Source organism: Pistacia vera, unplaced genomic scaffold (assembly GCF_008641045.1).
Source record: "Pistacia vera cultivar Batoury unplaced genomic scaffold, PisVer_v2 Contig126, whole genome shotgun sequence".
In the NCBI taxonomy this organism is placed as follows: domain Eukaryota; kingdom Viridiplantae; phylum Streptophyta; class Magnoliopsida; order Sapindales; family Anacardiaceae; genus Pistacia; species Pistacia vera.
The window spans coordinates 273,491-289,859 of NW_022195314.1; the positions used below are offsets into that span (position 1 = coordinate 273,491).

Here is a 16,369-nt window from a genome sequence, read left to right on the forward strand (position 1 = left end):
TTGGTCAGTTTACAATAGATTTTGTCTATCCAATTGCGAGCTGATCAATTACTAGAGTTAGTCTCAAATGGGACCAGTCGCTTATGAGTCCCAGGCCTATGAGCAATTTTAGGACCTGGATCGGTCCCTAGGACTGGTCCTATGGGCCTGAAAAATTTATTCTTCCCTTCGATTCTTTTTTTATATTGAAGAGGTAATATGAAATTTTGTAGGGGGTTTTTAATATTTTTTAAGGGTAAAATTTATAAATTTTTTAGGGCTAGGAAATTTTTTTTTTTAATAAATTTTGTACAAATTCCTTTTTAACCCCTATAATCTATGTTATTTCAAAATTTATAAAGAATTTTATGTAATTGTATAAAGGACTAAAACGAAAATATGTAAAAAATTTAGGTCCAAGCCTAGGACCGGTCCTAGGCTTGGGCCTTAGAGGAGGGCCCAGTGGAGGGACCGAGCCCTCCTCCTTAGGCCTGCTCCTAGGATTGTGTTTTTGGATCCAGTCTCAAATACTCACCTCTATCAATTACAAAGTGTTTAAAAGAAAAATGGTAAGATTGAGTCCAATCTTTATTGTAATTTTATTGTTTATTTGTTTTTTAATTAATTTTATTTTTTTAAACAAATATTTAATCGAAAAAAATTGGTAAAAAAATTCCTTATCGAAAGGCGAAGCAAAGTTGCCCATAATGGTAGAGGCAAATCAGAGTCAGCCGAATAAGTTAGTTGTTCTTTAACCATAAACCGCCATTGTGACGTAACAGCCTAACATAAAGCCAATTTAACTCGAACACAACTCAAATTCCGGCCCAACTCTTTGCCGGAACTTCTACTTTTGTCTCACGAAACCGAACTCAACCACGCCCAGCAACTGCCCCCACTTTTCTCGCTTCTTTGTCCTTAAAAGATTAACAATCTTTTACGAAAACTAACCCAATACAACACAACTCACCCAAATGTCCTCAAATCACCATCTTATTCTTGAATCTGACAAGGAACATGACTCAAGTAGCCGACATGGCTCGCCCCGGCTTGACTCAAGCCGGTTTGCTAGTAGCAATGACCATCTTTTTGGGTTGAAATTGAAGAAAGTGAAGAGGAAAGGAGGTGGTAGAGTTTGGTATCAAAGAAAGAGAGTGAAAAGTTTGGTGGGTGTGATTGGTTTGGTTGGGTTCTTTTTCTTTGTTAATTGGTTTATGCTTTCGAGTTTACAAGATCATGGGCAACGACAAAAATTGTCTATTGTCAATTCATCTTCAGTATCAGCTTCAGTTTCTGTTAAGGTAATCTTTTTAATGGCCGAAATTAGTAATTTTTGTGACAAAGCTAGTTTCTTTTAGAAGTTTTATAGGTTGATGCTGATTCAAGATTATGTTTTGTGATTATTGTAGAAAGAATTGAAGAAGTTAGGTAAAGGGAAGAGGTCACAGTTTGGTGTTTATGGAAGGATGTTGGCTTTGGCTGCTCATGCCTTGGCTGAGGTAATTGAATTTCGAGATCATAGAAATGGATTTAGTTTTCTGTTTTCGAATTTATCAAACACCTTTGATTGAATTGAGCTGAAATATTTTAAAAATTAGTTTTTGGATACAATTCTAATCCTAAAAACTATTGTTAAAACAGAAACGAACTTTCTTCGTTTTCTCAATGGGATATTAAATATATTGAGATTCAATTATTGAATCTTAGTTCTTGAAAAATATTTTCATATAAAAAATCAAACAGGCCCTTATATTTATACACTAAACTGCTTAGTTTCCACCATTTGGTGATTCTGTGTGTGCTTGGCATGCAGGGGCAGAATAAACGTGAGCCGAAAGATTTGTGGCACGAGCCGGTGGTTCCTGCTTCTTCTTGGAGACCTTGTGCTGATCAGTGTAGTTGGGAACCTAATGGTGAGATTTTTGTGTGTGTGTGTGTGTGTGTGTGTGTCATTGATAAGTATGGTTATGTTAAGATATTAGTTGTGTATGTCAGAACATGGATCTTATAAGTAAATTAGTAGCTCAATTCAGTATTGACATTGCACTTTGTGTGATTAATAGGGGGAAATAATGGATACCTTGTGGTCACTGCAAATGGTGGGATGAATCAGCAGCGAGTAGCTGTAAGTAATCCCCATGACACAAATTTCATCATTTTTCATTGCTCTATTATGTGTTCTTTAATCATTATTTTTGTTGATTTCATACATAAGCTTTACTTCTCTGAGTGGTAATACATTTTGTTACCATTTTCTATTGCCTAAAACTGTGGTTCTGACTGTAAACAGGTTTGCAATGCTGTTGTCCTAGCACGATTGCTTAATGCAACTCTTGTTGTTCCGAGATTTATGTACAGTAGTGTCTGGAGAGATGTGAGGTGAAATATTACTTCCCTTTTTTTCTTTTTGTTCACCATTTGTCGCCTGATTGTTTGTTTGTTTCTTCCATACTATAGTGTTTTCTTCAAATTGGAAAGTTTACCTTTAATTTATTACTAGGTTTCTTGTAATAGCTATTTCTGTAATAAATTGAAGTTTGATCCGTTGATCACACGTTAAACATTTCCGAAGTGTGCCTGTTTCCAATAATTTCTTTTAGGGGGCATGGTGTGAGATGTTAGAAGATGGTAAAAGAAGCATGTAACCTCCCCCTACCCCTTTTCCCCCCAAGTTTCTTCTTTCATTTCTGGGTTGGCATTGTGGGACCTGCATAAGTTTGCTTTTTGTAATTTCACATTAGTCATGCGTAGTAATGAGTACGAGTTTGGTTGAACAGCATGTGCATGTGCATATTTTGAATTGCATTTATCCAAACGGCATTTTGATTGACTTCCTTTTTCAAAATCCGTAGTAATTTCTCTAGCTGGAAAATAACAGAATTAAATTGTATAATTTGATAGTCAATTCAGCGATATCTATCAGGAGGAGTATTTTATTAACTACTTGACTCCTGATATTCGGATAGTGAAGGAACTTCCAAATGAGCTACAGTCATTAGATTTGGAGGCAATTCATAGTGTTGTGAGTTTCTTATCTCAAATTTTTGTACTTATTAATGCAGTGGTACCATTAGTTATGTGTTCGTTTATAACATTGTTCAAATGCTGTTCCAGGTGACAGATGTAGACATCCCAAAAGAGTCCAAGCCAAGTTTTTATTTGAAAAACATTCTCCCTATTCTACTTCGGAATAGAGTTGTCCATTTACTTGGGTTTGGGAATCGTTTGGCATTTGATCCATTAACTTTCCAGTTGCAGGTAAATTCTAGCCTTTGTTTCTCTTGTCCATTGCTAGGAAAATTAGATTGTAAGCATTATTTATTGGTTTGATCATTACTTGGCCTTTTGTAGTGTTATGTCTTCTTTCTTACTTTGCTCTTCCTGATTCGGGACTTAATCTAGAGACTTCGATGTAGATGCAATTTTCACGCACTACAGTTTACTCCAAAAATACAACAAACAGGTGCTTTGCTCCTTCAACGGTTGCGTAAGCATGCTGCTCAACCTGGGCCATTGGATAACTATCTTGTTGGTCTGCATAAAGATTCAGTTGTGAAGGAAAAAGGGGTTCGGTCTGCAAAAGCTTCAAAATACTTAGCTCTACACCTGAGATTTGAAATTGACATGGTAGCTCATTCTCTCTGTGAATTTGGTGGAGGTGAACAAGAGAGACAAGAGTTGGAAGCATTTCGTGAAATTCATTTTCCTGCATTGACACTTCTCCAGAAGACAACAAAGTATGTATTTCTGACTTCCCTCCATTTCTATTTTGCATCTGCATCTATAGGGTTAAGCATCTTTGTATAAAGTTTCATTGTTATCTTTAACATAATTGCTTGTATTAAAGAAAAACATTGTTTACATGCCCACTTCCCCTTAGTTGAAAGGGAAAAGATTTAAGAGAGAGGGAGAATCATTTTGTTCCTTATTTATAAAAATGGAGGGAGGGCATATTGTTTTATTCCTAATAATAAATTAAATGAAAGCTATTTATGGTTTGAGTTCTGTGTTTTGTTATCTAAAGAGATTATTTAACTTGTTACAGGCTGCCTTCTCCTGCAGAGCTCAGATCTGAAGGGCTATGTCCATTGGCGCCCGAAGAAGCAGTACTTATGCTTGCTGCTCTTGGTTTCAACCGTAAGACGCATATATTTGTTGCTGGGGCACAGATATATGGGGGGACACAAAGATTGGCTGCTTTGAACACCTTGTATCCTTATTTAGTTACTAAAGAGAACTTGCTTTCAGCAGCTGAACTTGAACCATTCAAGAACTTTTCGTCTCAGGTAACGAAGTGGGAATCTATATAAATTTCAGTTTATGTTTTTGATATGTGTGTAATTTGCTTCCATGCAGTCAGGGAGTTCGACTAAGTAGAAAATCTGGATGTAACTTGTGTTTACTTCTACAGCTAGCAGCACTGGATTTCATTGGCTGCACAGCTGCCGATGCATTTGCCATGACAGATTCAGGGAGTCAATTGTCGTCATTGGTCTCTGGTTATCGAATATACTATGGTGGAGGGAAGATGCCGACTATTCGACCAAACAAGCGAAGACTTGCGGCTATCTTCATGAAGAATTCCACCATAGAATGGAAAGTCTTTGAACAGAGAATTAGGAAGGCAGTTAGACAAACTAAACATGTCCAATCAAGGCCTAAGGGAAGGAGTGTTTATCGATATCCTCGTTGTAAAGAATGTATGTGCACTACAGATTAATTTATGCTTTGCTTTAGCATGTCAATGCCAATTGTAACATGTAACATTTATTGTTCATTAATTTTTACCTTAGTATACTATTCATGTGCTCTCATTGATTGAATGAGAGTTAATTTTTTCATAAATATATAGAAGATGCAAAGCCTTTTAGCCTCTCTGAGGACGACTTCTATCACCTGTGGACAGCACTGAAGAAAATATGATCCTCTGATTCATCTCATGTTTCAGTAATGACTAAATATTTCTTTATTTCTTTAATCTAGAATATTGAAACTGGCCTTACTGATAATGGTATTCTTATAATGTGATTCAAGCTCCCAGTTAAAACAATCTCGCCAAAGCTGAATTGGCCCATTGCTTGGATCACATTAAATTCTATATCCAGAACTTGGGATCCCAGTGGAGCTACAGTAAACCAAGGTGGATACAAGTTAACTGTAGTCCCATTTGGTCTCACTACTGAGCTCAAATATGTCTCTGATTTGTTTCCTACATTCTTGAAACTCCTTTGCACTGTAAGGGACTTCACCAGAGATGACACCGTCACTGAAGGGAGATTCAGGTTGGCCGGGTGGCTCAGCGATTGGTTGCACCATGCTCCGGTCACCGCCTTGATCATAAACCGATCAATGTTTGGCAAAGAGCACAAGAAACTGATGTAGTCTTCAAATTCTGTTTCAACATCATTTATTGTTCATATAAAATCATATAAATTTTCGCCTTAAATCCGAACCTATACAAACAGTTATACGAACTGTGCAGCAAGACTTACGGTTACCTGAAGATAAAACTAGGCCTGGATCAATGGCACGAGTTGCACTCACTAGGCCAGCACCAAAATCAAAGTGAGTAGAGTTGTACAAGCTACCGAGATCAGATCCTTCTGCCATTATAAGTTCTCCATAATTATCATACTTGGTGGCAGTGCTGGAGATTGCGGAAGCAATCATTGAAGGAGTCCATGACGGATTCTTTTGCTTGATGAGAGCTGCAATTCCAGCTAGATGTGGTGTTGCCATGCTTGTGCCAGACAATAGTGCAAAATTGTATCCTAATATTAGCAGCCAAGTTGGATTAGTCATTTACAAATGAGAAAATATTAACACAATTTCGGATAGCTGCTAAATGAATTACCTGATATTATGGGCTCTAAGGCGCTGATGGGGCTCCAAGCTGCCCAAATTTGGTGGCCTGGTGCAAGTACATCAGGCTTTAGCACATCGGTAGGATTCCTGTTAACATCAATAAAGTCTGGCCCCCTTGAAGAGAATCTACCAACACTGGGTGCTCGACCCTCAAATGAAGCAACTCTTCCCTCTCCCAAGGCAGCTTGTGCATTGAATTTGGTGGCAAATCCTCTCTCATCCCTGCCTGTTTGTTGCTCATAGTACTGCAAAATAATCTGCAAAGCACAATGACATTTTATTTAATCTTATATTAAGATTGCTCCAAATTCTGATTCTGGAATAACTTGTATTAATATCTTGAAGGCAATATATGCTGATTATTAGTACCTGTGAGCTGGAGACTTTTGGTATCAAAATGCCAGAAACAGCAAAGGGTATGGGCTCAGCGATGTAATCACCGTAATTAGAGTTTGCAAGTAGAACAAATCCCATGAATCGTAGAGTTCTTGCTGTGTTGATGATGGCAGTGAGTGTTGAAGTCTCGTTATAGAAGCCAGCCGAGAAAGTGCAAATGACAATACTTCCTAGCACTAGAGTAGGATCAAAAGCTTCTGGGTATTGGCACTCTTCCATGAACTGCGGAGTCCTTGGAAATGTCCCATCTACCTTAAGGGCATCCTTGGCCAATAGCAGCTTCGAAAGTAATAACCCTCCCATAGTCGGTCCTAAGCAAGAAAAATATAACAAATATAGGAGATTGTAATGATATTGATACACTGAGAATATCATATCAGCCCTTGTAAAATCCAATAATTTTGTATGCGATTGGTCATAATTATTCCGACACAATTTTGCCGGGACAATACTACACTTATAACCTAATCTCACAAACTTTCTCTTGCAACCCAACCCTCGACGTGGTAGCTCACAATTGGTCAGTTCACAAATAGATTCCGTCTACTTGCTATGGGTCTTACATGTTCAATTGTGAGTTGACCAATTGCGAATTGTCATGTCGGGGTTGTGGGAGAAAGTTTATAAGATTAGATTATGAACCAATCTAATATACCCAGAAGATAATGATATTTTAGTGACGCTTGCCAGAACCCGAGAAGGTTGTGTTTTCCAACAAAATTTGTCCACGTCAAAACAGATATTGTGAAAACCACAAATTTCTTGTAATGATTTTAGTTACTGTGTATAATGTTTTAGCTGCATATATAGACTTTTTTTGTTATCTATACATGTAATATATATACTAACATATAGCTAAATAATTCTTGTAAACGTTATTGAATTGATACCGTTAAGGAGATTCAATCGGGGATGATTTTTGTTTGGAAGTAGAAGATACCTGATAATCCAACACCTCCAACTTTTTGACCATTTCCAAGGAGGAGAGAACCAGGGTAATATCTATCTGTGCTGCAGGCGGCGGCACCAACGGCCCAAGGACTATAAGACACGACAGTAGAGGAGCCAGGTCCCCGATTCCCGGCAGCTTGCACCACAAAAACTCCAGCTCGTCTTGCAAACAGCATGTAAACATCAAAAAGACTTAAGAAAGTTGGTGTATCTGTGGGCGGCTCATCTGGTCCTATGGAGAGATTTATGATATCCACTCCGTCTTGTGTTGCCTGTGGTGATTCAAACCAAAAAATACTTTAAAACATTTGTATTACTTCTCTCCCTCAAATCAATTTCAACCATTTCCAGAGTGGGTATTGATTGAAAAATATGTTCATTGAGACAAGGAGGACGTAGAGAGCGTAAACATATAGCTGCATGCATGCATGCATAACTTATATATTTTTTCTTTTATTTGTAATATAATTTCTGCAAAGGGTAATAGGTGTTGATTTGTTTCATGCATGGAGCTAATTTTGCTTCGCCTAAAACTGAAATAAGAAGACAAACATTGAAAAGGAAGGTACACATACTTGATCTATTGCTGCAACTACATCTGCAAGAGTTCCCACAGTCGGATACAAAGCCTTATAAACAGCAATTCTGAAAAAGGTATGAGATTAGGTTAAATCAACAACCCCGCTACAAACTCCAAAGGTACAGCAGTACTTGTACTACTTAGCATTTCCAGCCATAAACAACGATAAACTGATAACCTATACCGTGCACGTGGTGCCATCCCACTGGCTCGCCCGTAAAAGAAGCCATTCACGACCACCGGAACACCGCCATTTCCAGCAGCAGTTGATGCCACATGGCTGAACAAAAATGAAAATTTTGTATAATTACATAGATATAAATTAAAGGTTACTCTTGACGTGTGCCTTAAAAAACATATGTTAAGAGTATACTCAAACGAAAATTTAATGATAATACCTAATATATATAACAACAATAAATGCTTTATTATCAAATTTTGTTTTTACTATTATCATTGAGACGCAATCCCCATTAATCAAAAGGGTAACTATGGGGTCTGCTGCATATACCTGCCATGTCCAACTGCATCATATGGTGAAAGAAAGTCTACTGAAGTGTTAAGAGTGGCAACTGCTTGAGCCCCAGCTGAGAAAAACCTAGCCGAAACTATCTTTCCATTGCAAGAAGTCACAGGAAATAGAGGACCAGTCTCACAGGCACCGGAAAAATGAGAAATATTAGAGCTAAACGGATTCAAGGGGTCGTATGCAAAGCTTGGATGAAATGGGTTGATTCCTGTGTCAATAACACCAATCACAATCCCTTCACCTGCATTTTTATCTCCCCCTTCTTGCGTCCACACTCCTTGAGGTAACCCTAGAAACTGAGGGGTGTATGTTGTCATTAATTTGGCTCCTCTATCTCTCTCCACCAACTTTATTTGCTGAGCATGTTTTAGTTTCTCTGCCTGAAATGAAATTCATATAAATTTACCAGGAAAACACTGTGAAACTATTTTTTTTTTTTTTTTTTTTTAAAGAGAATCAACTAAAGGGTTTAATGAATGAGAGAGACCTGAGAGGCGGTTGTGTGGACCGCAAAACCATTAACAATGTGTTTAAAGCTATAAAGTTTGTTGTAGCTTCCAGTTTCGAAAGTGCTTTGCAGGAACTGGTCATGTGAATCCACCAACTTCTTAGCATAAGCCTTGGAAAGATCACTAATCATATGCACAAAAACTCCATTAATAATGAACTTCAGTAAAAATTAAAAAATCAAATCAAATCAAAAATCAAAACAGTTCATTCCATGTATATACATACTCATCCATTGCTTTTGTTAGATTAACAGATTGGATTAGTTTTACAAAGTGATTATTGTATGAATAGAAAGCTGATTAAGACAAAAAAAATAATGGGCTAGTCAATCATATGAATAGAACTGTACCTGTTGAAATTGGGTTTTATTGTGTTATCATTAGTGGTTGTGAAAGTGGAGCCATGAAATGCAACTGGGTCACCTTCCATTAAAACCAAATATATGTCCCACTTTTCTGCAAAACAAGGAATCAAACTCACAAAGACCAGAAGAACTTGGTAAAGTGATGAAGCTGATGAGTCACCCATTTTTGCCCTATTGCTTACAGAGAAGTGAGATGGGGGTTGGCAATTTAAGGTCAGTGGTTCATTTACAGATATGGAAAGAAGTAAAACCTTCATTAAAGCATGCAAAAACGTACGCTTAACCCTCATTGTTAATGTGAATAAAGCTGTTAATTGAGTTATTTAATTAAAGAAAAATCAGCCCCCACTTTGAACTGACCGTTACCTTTCTTTACATGCTACCATGTTTGATCAATTCTGGTTGAAGATTTTGCATGTCTTCCTTCCCAACTCACGCTTTGGTTGCTTTTAAATGGGAAAATTTTGAATTAAATATCACATCATTTATGCATAATCCATAAATGAATACTGACACTATAGAACCAGTAATTTGTTGAATTCATCAGCCAAAAACATCCCTGATTTGTTTTATCAAAGTCAAAATTCTACTGGCCTGCAGGCGTAGATTCTTGACTTTTATCAACCCTAAACCTCTTCTTCTTTAGCTTAATCATTTGATTAGCAGATTTCTGATTGGTGGCCAAGTTTAAAATATGACTACAAATGCAGGAGTTAAACCTGAGAACAAATCCAGCTTGAATTTGAAGGTAAATAAATGCCCAGAAGCCACTGTAATAAGACTGTCAAGATCATAAAATTAAGAATGATAATCAACAAACCAGATATCTTGGATGCGCTACCAGGCGGTTCACAAAGAAATACTGTTACTCAAATTCCTGGGTTTAAATGTTTAATTGTGAGAAAACTACATTTGAGATTTCCTGGACAGCTTTTAAAAGAGACGTCTCCTAAACCTAGAATAAGTACACACTGTCTCAAAATAAACACATTACTAACAGGCTCCAGTCCGACCAGAGCACAACATAGCTTTCTGGACTATACAGCTCACATGACAACATTCTATAAGTTAACAACGGCAAGACAAGCAACCTTCCTTCATGCACCCCAATGCCCCCAAAATATACTCATCTCTTCCGCCGCTTGGGCTCCACCTGTTAAATACATAAAAGAAATAAAGTTCATAGACTTTAAATAATTATGTAAATATATAATGCAACAAGAAAATACAAGAAATTGAATATTCAAAAGCACCTTTCCCTACTAAAATGATTGCATTAGCAGCAGGCTCTCCCTTGGGTAGAAAATAAATATTATAACGCCATGAATCAATTATAAAATTTACAGTTTAATGCCTTATATCTAACCCGAATGGTTTACAAACTACAACCCTCAAAACTGTAGTTATTGAGCAAAGTAAAAGCTCACATATCATGTCCAAAGGACTAATTTGGATCAAATATTGAACTGATTACCAACTCATGGAGACCCGAGTGGATATTGTGATTAAAAAAAAAAAAAAAAAAAAAAATGTAAAAGTAAAACAACAGAATGTTTTATATAGTGAAAATTTGCAAACGTCAAGATTTAATCCATTGTCATCATTATCAACAGTTAACTCAGGTGTCTTGTAAATATACAACAATAGGGTCGGGATCAAAAGCAATAAATACAAAATGATCTATATATAACTCAGCCAATCTAAATTATGCCTGAAAATAGATATCTAAATCAAACATCAGNGAGACCTGAGAGGCGGTTGTGTGGACCGCAAAACCATTAACAATGTGTTTAAAGCTATAAAGTTTGTTGTAGCTTCCAGTTTCGAAAGTGCTTTGCAGGAACTGGTCATGTGAATCCACCAACTTCTTAGCATAAGCCTTGGAAAGATCACTAATCATATGCACAAAAACTCCATTAATAATGAACTTCAGTAAAAATTAAAAAATCAAATCAAATCAAAAATCAAAACAGTTCATTCCATGTATATACATACTCATCCATTGCTTTTGTTAGATTAACAGATTGGATTAGTTTTACAAAGTGATTATTGTATGAATAGAAAGCTGATTAAGACAAAAAAAATAATGGGCTAGTCAATCATATGAATAGAACTGTACCTGTTGAAATTGGGTTTTATTGTGTTATCATTAGTGGTTGTGAAAGTGGAGCCATGAAATGCAACTGGGTCACCTTCCATTAAAACCAAATATATGTCCCACTTTTCTGCAAAACAAGGAATCAAACTCACAAAGACCAGAAGAACTTGGTAAAGTGATGAAGCTGATGAGTCACCCATTTTTGCCCTATTGCTTACAGAGAAGTGAGATGGGGGTTGGCAATTTAAGGTCAGTGGTTCATTTACAGATATGGAAAGAAGTAAAACCTTCATTAAAGCATGCAAAAACGTACGCTTAACCCTCATTGTTAATGTGAATAAAGCTGTTAATTGAGTTATTTAATTAAAGAAAAATCAGCCCCCACTTTGAACTGACCGTTACCTTTCTTTACATACTACCATGTTTGATCAATTCTGGCTGAAGATTTTGCATGTCTTCCTTCCCAACTCACGCTTTGGTTGCTTTTAAATGAGAAAATTTTGAATTAAATATCACATCATTTATGCATAATCCATAAATGAATACTGACACTACAGAACCAGTAATTTGTTGAATTCATCAGCAAAAAACATCCCTGGTTTGTTTTATCAAAGTCAAAATTCTACTGGTCTGCAGGCGTAGATTCTTGACTTTTATCAACCCTAAACCTCTTCTTCTTTAGCTTAATCGTTTGATTAGTAGATTTCTGATTGGTAGCCAAGTTTAAAATATGACTACAAATGCAGGAGTTAAACCTGAGAACAAATCCAGCTTGAATTTGAGGGTACATAAATGCCCAGAAGCCACTGACATAAGAGTATAAGACTGTCAAGATCATAAAATTAAGAATGATAATCAACAAACCAGATATCTTGGATGCGCTACCAGGCGGTTCACAAAGAAATACTGTTACTCAAATTCCTGGGTTTAAATGTTTAATTGTGAGAAAACTACATTTGAGATTTCCTGGACAGCTTTTAAAAGAGACGTCTCCTAAACCTAGAATAAGTACACACTGTCTCAAAATAAACACATTACTAACAGGCTCCAGTCCGACCAGAGCACAACATAGCTTTCTGGACTATACAGCTCACATGACAACATTCTATAAGTTAACAACGGCAAGACAAGCAACCTTCCTTCATGCACACCAATGCCCCCAAAATATACTCATCTCTTCCGCCGCTTGGGCTCCACCTGTTAAATACGTAAAAGAAATAAAGTTAATAGACTTTAAATAATTATGTAAATATATAATGCAACAAGAAAATACAAGAAATTGAATATTCAAAAGCACCTTTCCCTACTAAAATGATTGCATTAGCAGCAGGCTCTCCCTTGGGTAGAAAAGAAATATTATAACGCCATGAATCAATTATAAACTTTACAGTTTAATGCCTTATATCTAACCCGAATGGTTTACAAACTACAACCCTCAAAACTGTAGTTATTGAGCAAAGTAAAAGCTCACATATCATGTCCAAAGGACTAAGTTGGATCAAATATTGAACTGATTACCAACTCATGGAGACCCGAGTGGATATTGTGATTAAAAAAAAAAAAAAAAATGTAAAAGTAAAACAACAGAATGTTTTATATAGTGAAAATTTGCAAACGTTAAGATTTAATTCATTGTCATCATTATCAACAGTTAACTCAGGTGTCTTGTAAATATACAACAATAGGGCCAGAATCAAAATTAATAAATACAAAATGATCTATATATAACTCAGCCAATCTAAATTATGCCTGAAAATAGATATCTAAATCAAACATCAGAAAGCATGAAATTACAAACCCAAAACCAAACAAAATTAAAAATTAAATTATTTACTGTAGATAAACAAACTATTGGGTAATCTATGTTATTCAACAATGCTGAAAAGAGCTTTGTTGATGATGAGACAAGGGGAAAGGTTACAGGGTACTTGCCACTTATAAGTTGAATGCAACCAATCAAATGCATAAGAAACTATGAACATAGCATTCAAACAAGTAAATGCAACTCAGCAGATGTTAAATGCTTCATGGCTTTAAAGACACATTCGAATAATCCTCAATTAAGCACAAATTGCATTTGGACACAAAACCCAAGCAGATAACCAGCACTCACATAAACCTTCTAGCAAGTACTGCACATCTGTACACTGAACCTATAAACCTCGCAGTCTGCTGTGAGCAGCACTTGAACACTGACCCTAAAATGTTCTTGTTATATCACTGTTGTTACAAGTATTATAAAATCTTTCATCCTAGACACATCCTCAAACAGCTCATGGACAAATCATATCAGAATTCAGTAAAGAAATTAAAAAGTATGAGAAGAAAACATTAAACTGGTATCAGTAAATGACAAAGAAGCCGCCTAATCTATAAGAATGTAATATATATAGGGATTGCACTTCTTTAAAACCTTTACATCTCTTTCAAATATCATTTACTATCAAGTGGGCACTTCCACTATAAAATGGACAAGAACTTTACAATTTTCCAAAATAAATATATAAATAAATAAACTCACATCTGAAGAACTAGCTTTACAGAAATACTCCTACTATCCATTTATTCTAGTGAAATGCCAACATATTGTCCAAAAGAATAATCCAAATGGGAAATAGTAGACAAAATATATGTGATCTAATAATACAAACAGGCAACTAGTCTCACCTTGACATCAGCAGTTGGTGATGAAGCAAATCCATTCTGGGATCTTTTGACCTCATCATCAGATGAACATTCAGAACAAACAAAGTGCTCAAGCTTTTTTGCTTCTTCAATAGTCATGCCCACACAAGCAGGATGATACCTACAATGAGAATAGCATACAAACAGTATATGAGTCATTACCTATACAAGGAAATTAGCAGAAATTTTAACCACAGTAGATTAAGGAATTTGATGCTTTTTAGCCGAGAGGTTGGCACCCAACAAATTCCAGAGTTGAGAAATGATAAAAACACTTTTTTCTGTCTCTCTTTCTTACTCTTTCACTCTACTTTTGACATGTATAAAAGACAAAGCAAGAGTATATGATCAACTTGTTACTTCCTTCGTTTCTTGAACACGTGCCAAATGAAGGGAGAGGGTAAAAAAGAGAGTGTTCTTAACATTCCTCTTCCAGAGTTTATCATGGCACCCTCCCCTCCCCCTCTCCCATAAGGATTTTACCAATCAAAATCCAGATAATTGAGACAGAATCAGCAGCGTAATTTCTAATCATCTTTTTTCTATTAGATCATGTTAATGTTCGTCCCCATCAGTGCACTTCATTTATCATCTAATACTTCAAATTGTAATATTGTTTATGAATCACCAAATACTGAAACACCAAATAACTGATACAAGAATGTAAATTAGAAAGGAAAGCAAAAAAAGAAAGAAAAAAGGCAGACAACAATATTACCAGTCCTTGCACCCCTCACATTGTACCATGAGATCATCTGGGTTATACGGCATCTCGCATTTGCAATATCTTCAGAACATAAGATAAAAATTTAAAACCCTCAATGGCTATAACAAAATGCAGAATTACTAGTCACAAATAACAATAATTCACAAAACTCACACAGCAACTCGGTCTGGTGTAAAACCCCCTGTAGCAGCCTTATACTCGAATCTACAGTAGTAATCTTCTGCGCCGACATTCTCAAGCTTAGTATAGTTCTTGAAAGAGTGAACAATACACTTCCCTTCAATTGTGTGAGCACTCTGCACATCGTAGTGGTCTGACAAAAAGAGCTCCTTAGCTCCATGGAATTGTCTCCTTCCTCCAAGTGATTCCTCAGGGCGATAGTACCACCGAACACGAACCTTAATATTGCTTCGAGCATCAGATTCAATCTTCTCTATTCTTGCCACATAAGGGGGCTTACCAGTGTCAGATGGTCGCATCAACACACAATCCCCAACTGCAAAACCCACCAAAAACTCAATCCTTAACAATGATAACCATATTTCTTATAAAACACATATCCACAAGTAAACACTGATACCCAACTACATAACCACCACAAAAAATTACTCCTTAACAATCAAGAACAAACATTTCCCAACTTAGACATACACATATATACATTTATCCATATATAAGCACATTAATATATGACAGAACACCCAAATGTACAAACACCGCAGATTAACATATGACAGAATACCCAAATGTAAAAACACCGCACATTCATTCGATAATCATAAAAAAAAAAAAAAAAATACCCAGAAGCAAAACTACCTCAAAATTCTATTTTGAACATCAAACCAACTTTTTTAAATACAGACATAAAAACCAGATACACACAAGCATAAATGTGCTAAGAAATTAAATTAAACGACGCATACCTTTAACAATCTTGTTGGTGCCTCTGATAGTGTAAGACTCAAGGTCTCTTTTGCCCAGTTTGGTCTTGGTTGTGATCCCTGGTCTAGTTTTGGCCATGAAAGCTAGGGTTTATGTCTTCTAGCTAAAACAAAAAAAAAAAAAAAAAAAAAAAAAAAAGGGCCGTTTTTGTGTTTAGATTAACGACGGAAAACGTTTCAGTTCCTCCAACGGTTGAAATGCGCTGCTGTAGTACTTTGAACCCTAGAATTTTCGCGTGAAGAGAAACCCTAGGCCCTCATTGAGAGAAGCACAGAGAGAGGGAGAGAAGAAGAGAGAGAGAAGACTGTAACTATAGAAAGGAGTTTTACAGCTTCCCTTTATATATCAAGCTGATTAATTAATTATACTTGGGCTTATATTAATTACGTTGAATTAACATAATACAGTATTTTATACTTTAAAATTTAAATCGATTTTGGCTTCGATTTTCACTGGCAGCTATCGTTTCCTTAATCCACTCATATTTTACCACGTGGGTTTTTTCTACAGCAAAAGATTTCCTTCATATCCGTACCGTACCTATCACGCTCACGCCTGGTTTATTGGGGAATTACAGTCTTAAACTGTGCATTAATGAAGATACAACTCCAACTATTAATGAAATTGAAATTTCTTCATTTCACATTTGCATTTGGGCCCTTTTTCCATTTAATAATGAGTTTCATACTATGAAATTTAATGATCTTATTGTGTATACTGTATACATCACATCTGTGTTGACA

General features: G+C 36.2%; 3 protein-coding genes across 3 annotated transcripts; 1 reads left to right on the plus strand and 2 right to left on the minus strand.

Moving 5' to 3' along the window:
* Positions 1–710: 710 nt before the first annotated feature.
* Positions 711–4,884, plus strand: LOC116120358 (O-fucosyltransferase 15-like). Its single transcript, XM_031406313.1, has 10 exons — positions 711–1,280; positions 1,389–1,478; positions 1,793–1,892; positions 2,043–2,104; positions 2,270–2,358; positions 2,881–3,001; positions 3,094–3,237; positions 3,382–3,716; positions 4,025–4,265; positions 4,391–4,884. The coding sequence occupies exons 1-10, from the start codon at positions 954–956 to the stop codon at positions 4,697–4,699; spliced, it is 1,818 nt and encodes a 605-aa protein (XP_031262173.1). The 5' UTR covers positions 711–953; the 3' UTR covers positions 4,700–4,884.
* Positions 4,834–9,338, minus strand: LOC116120217 (subtilisin-like protease SBT2.4). Its single transcript, XM_031406165.1, has 10 exons — positions 9,160–9,338; positions 8,788–8,932; positions 8,283–8,680; positions 7,956–8,051; positions 7,767–7,836; positions 7,181–7,463; positions 6,214–6,551; positions 5,834–6,101; positions 5,478–5,750; positions 4,834–5,371 (listed from the first exon to the last, which is right to left on the minus strand). The coding sequence occupies exons 1-10, from the start codon at positions 9,336–9,338 to the stop codon at positions 4,959–4,961; spliced, it is 2,463 nt and encodes an 820-aa protein (XP_031262025.1). The 3' UTR covers positions 4,834–4,958.
* A 2,789-nt stretch (positions 9,339–12,127) lies between these two features.
* LOC116120366 (chromatin remodeling protein EBS) lies at positions 12,128–15,968 on the minus strand. The gene is made up of 5 exons (XM_031406320.1): positions 15,608–15,968; positions 14,838–15,180; positions 14,676–14,744; positions 13,940–14,078; positions 12,128–12,469 (listed from the first exon to the last, which is right to left on the minus strand). The coding sequence occupies exons 1-5, from the start codon at positions 15,702–15,704 to the stop codon at positions 12,443–12,445; spliced, it is 675 nt and encodes a 224-aa protein (XP_031262180.1). The 5' UTR covers positions 15,705–15,968; the 3' UTR covers positions 12,128–12,442.
* Between the last annotated feature and the right edge of the window lie 401 nt (positions 15,969–16,369).

Bases quoted from the DNA above. Each gene is read 5' to 3' on its own strand.
- LOC116120217 (XM_031406165.1), bottom strand. From the start codon at position 9,338: ATGGGTGACTCATCAGCTTCATCACTTTACCAAGTTCTTCTGGTCTTT. The intron at 8,933-9,159 runs GTACAGTTCTAT...GCATATGATTAG, and splicing joins ATAAAACCCAATTTCAACAG to TGATCTTTCCAAGGCTTATG. The intron at 6,102-6,213 runs GTACTAATAATC...TGTGCTTTGCAG, and splicing joins CAAAAGTCTCCAGCTCACAG to ATTATTTTGCAGTACTATGA.
- LOC116120358 (XM_031406313.1), top strand. From the start codon at position 954: ATGTCCTCAAATCACCATCTTATTCTTGAATCTGACAAGGAACATGAC. The intron at 1,893-2,042 runs GTGAGATTTTTG...TGTGATTAATAG, and splicing joins GTGTAGTTGGGAACCTAATG to GGGGAAATAATGGATACCTT. The intron at 2,105-2,269 runs GTAAGTAATCCC...GACTGTAAACAG, and splicing joins TGAATCAGCAGCGAGTAGCT to GTTTGCAATGCTGTTGTCCT.
- LOC116120366 (XM_031406320.1), bottom strand. From the start codon at position 15,704: ATGGCCAAAACTAGACCAGGGATCACAACCAAGACCAAACTGGGCAAA. The intron at 14,745-14,837 runs GTGAGTTTTGTG...TATGTTCTGAAG, and splicing joins ACACCAGACCGAGTTGCTGT to ATATTGCAAATGCGAGATGC. The intron at 12,470-13,939 runs GTGAGACTAGTT...CGTATTTAACAG, and splicing joins CACCAACTGCTGATGTCAAG to GTGGAGCCCAAGCGGCGGAA.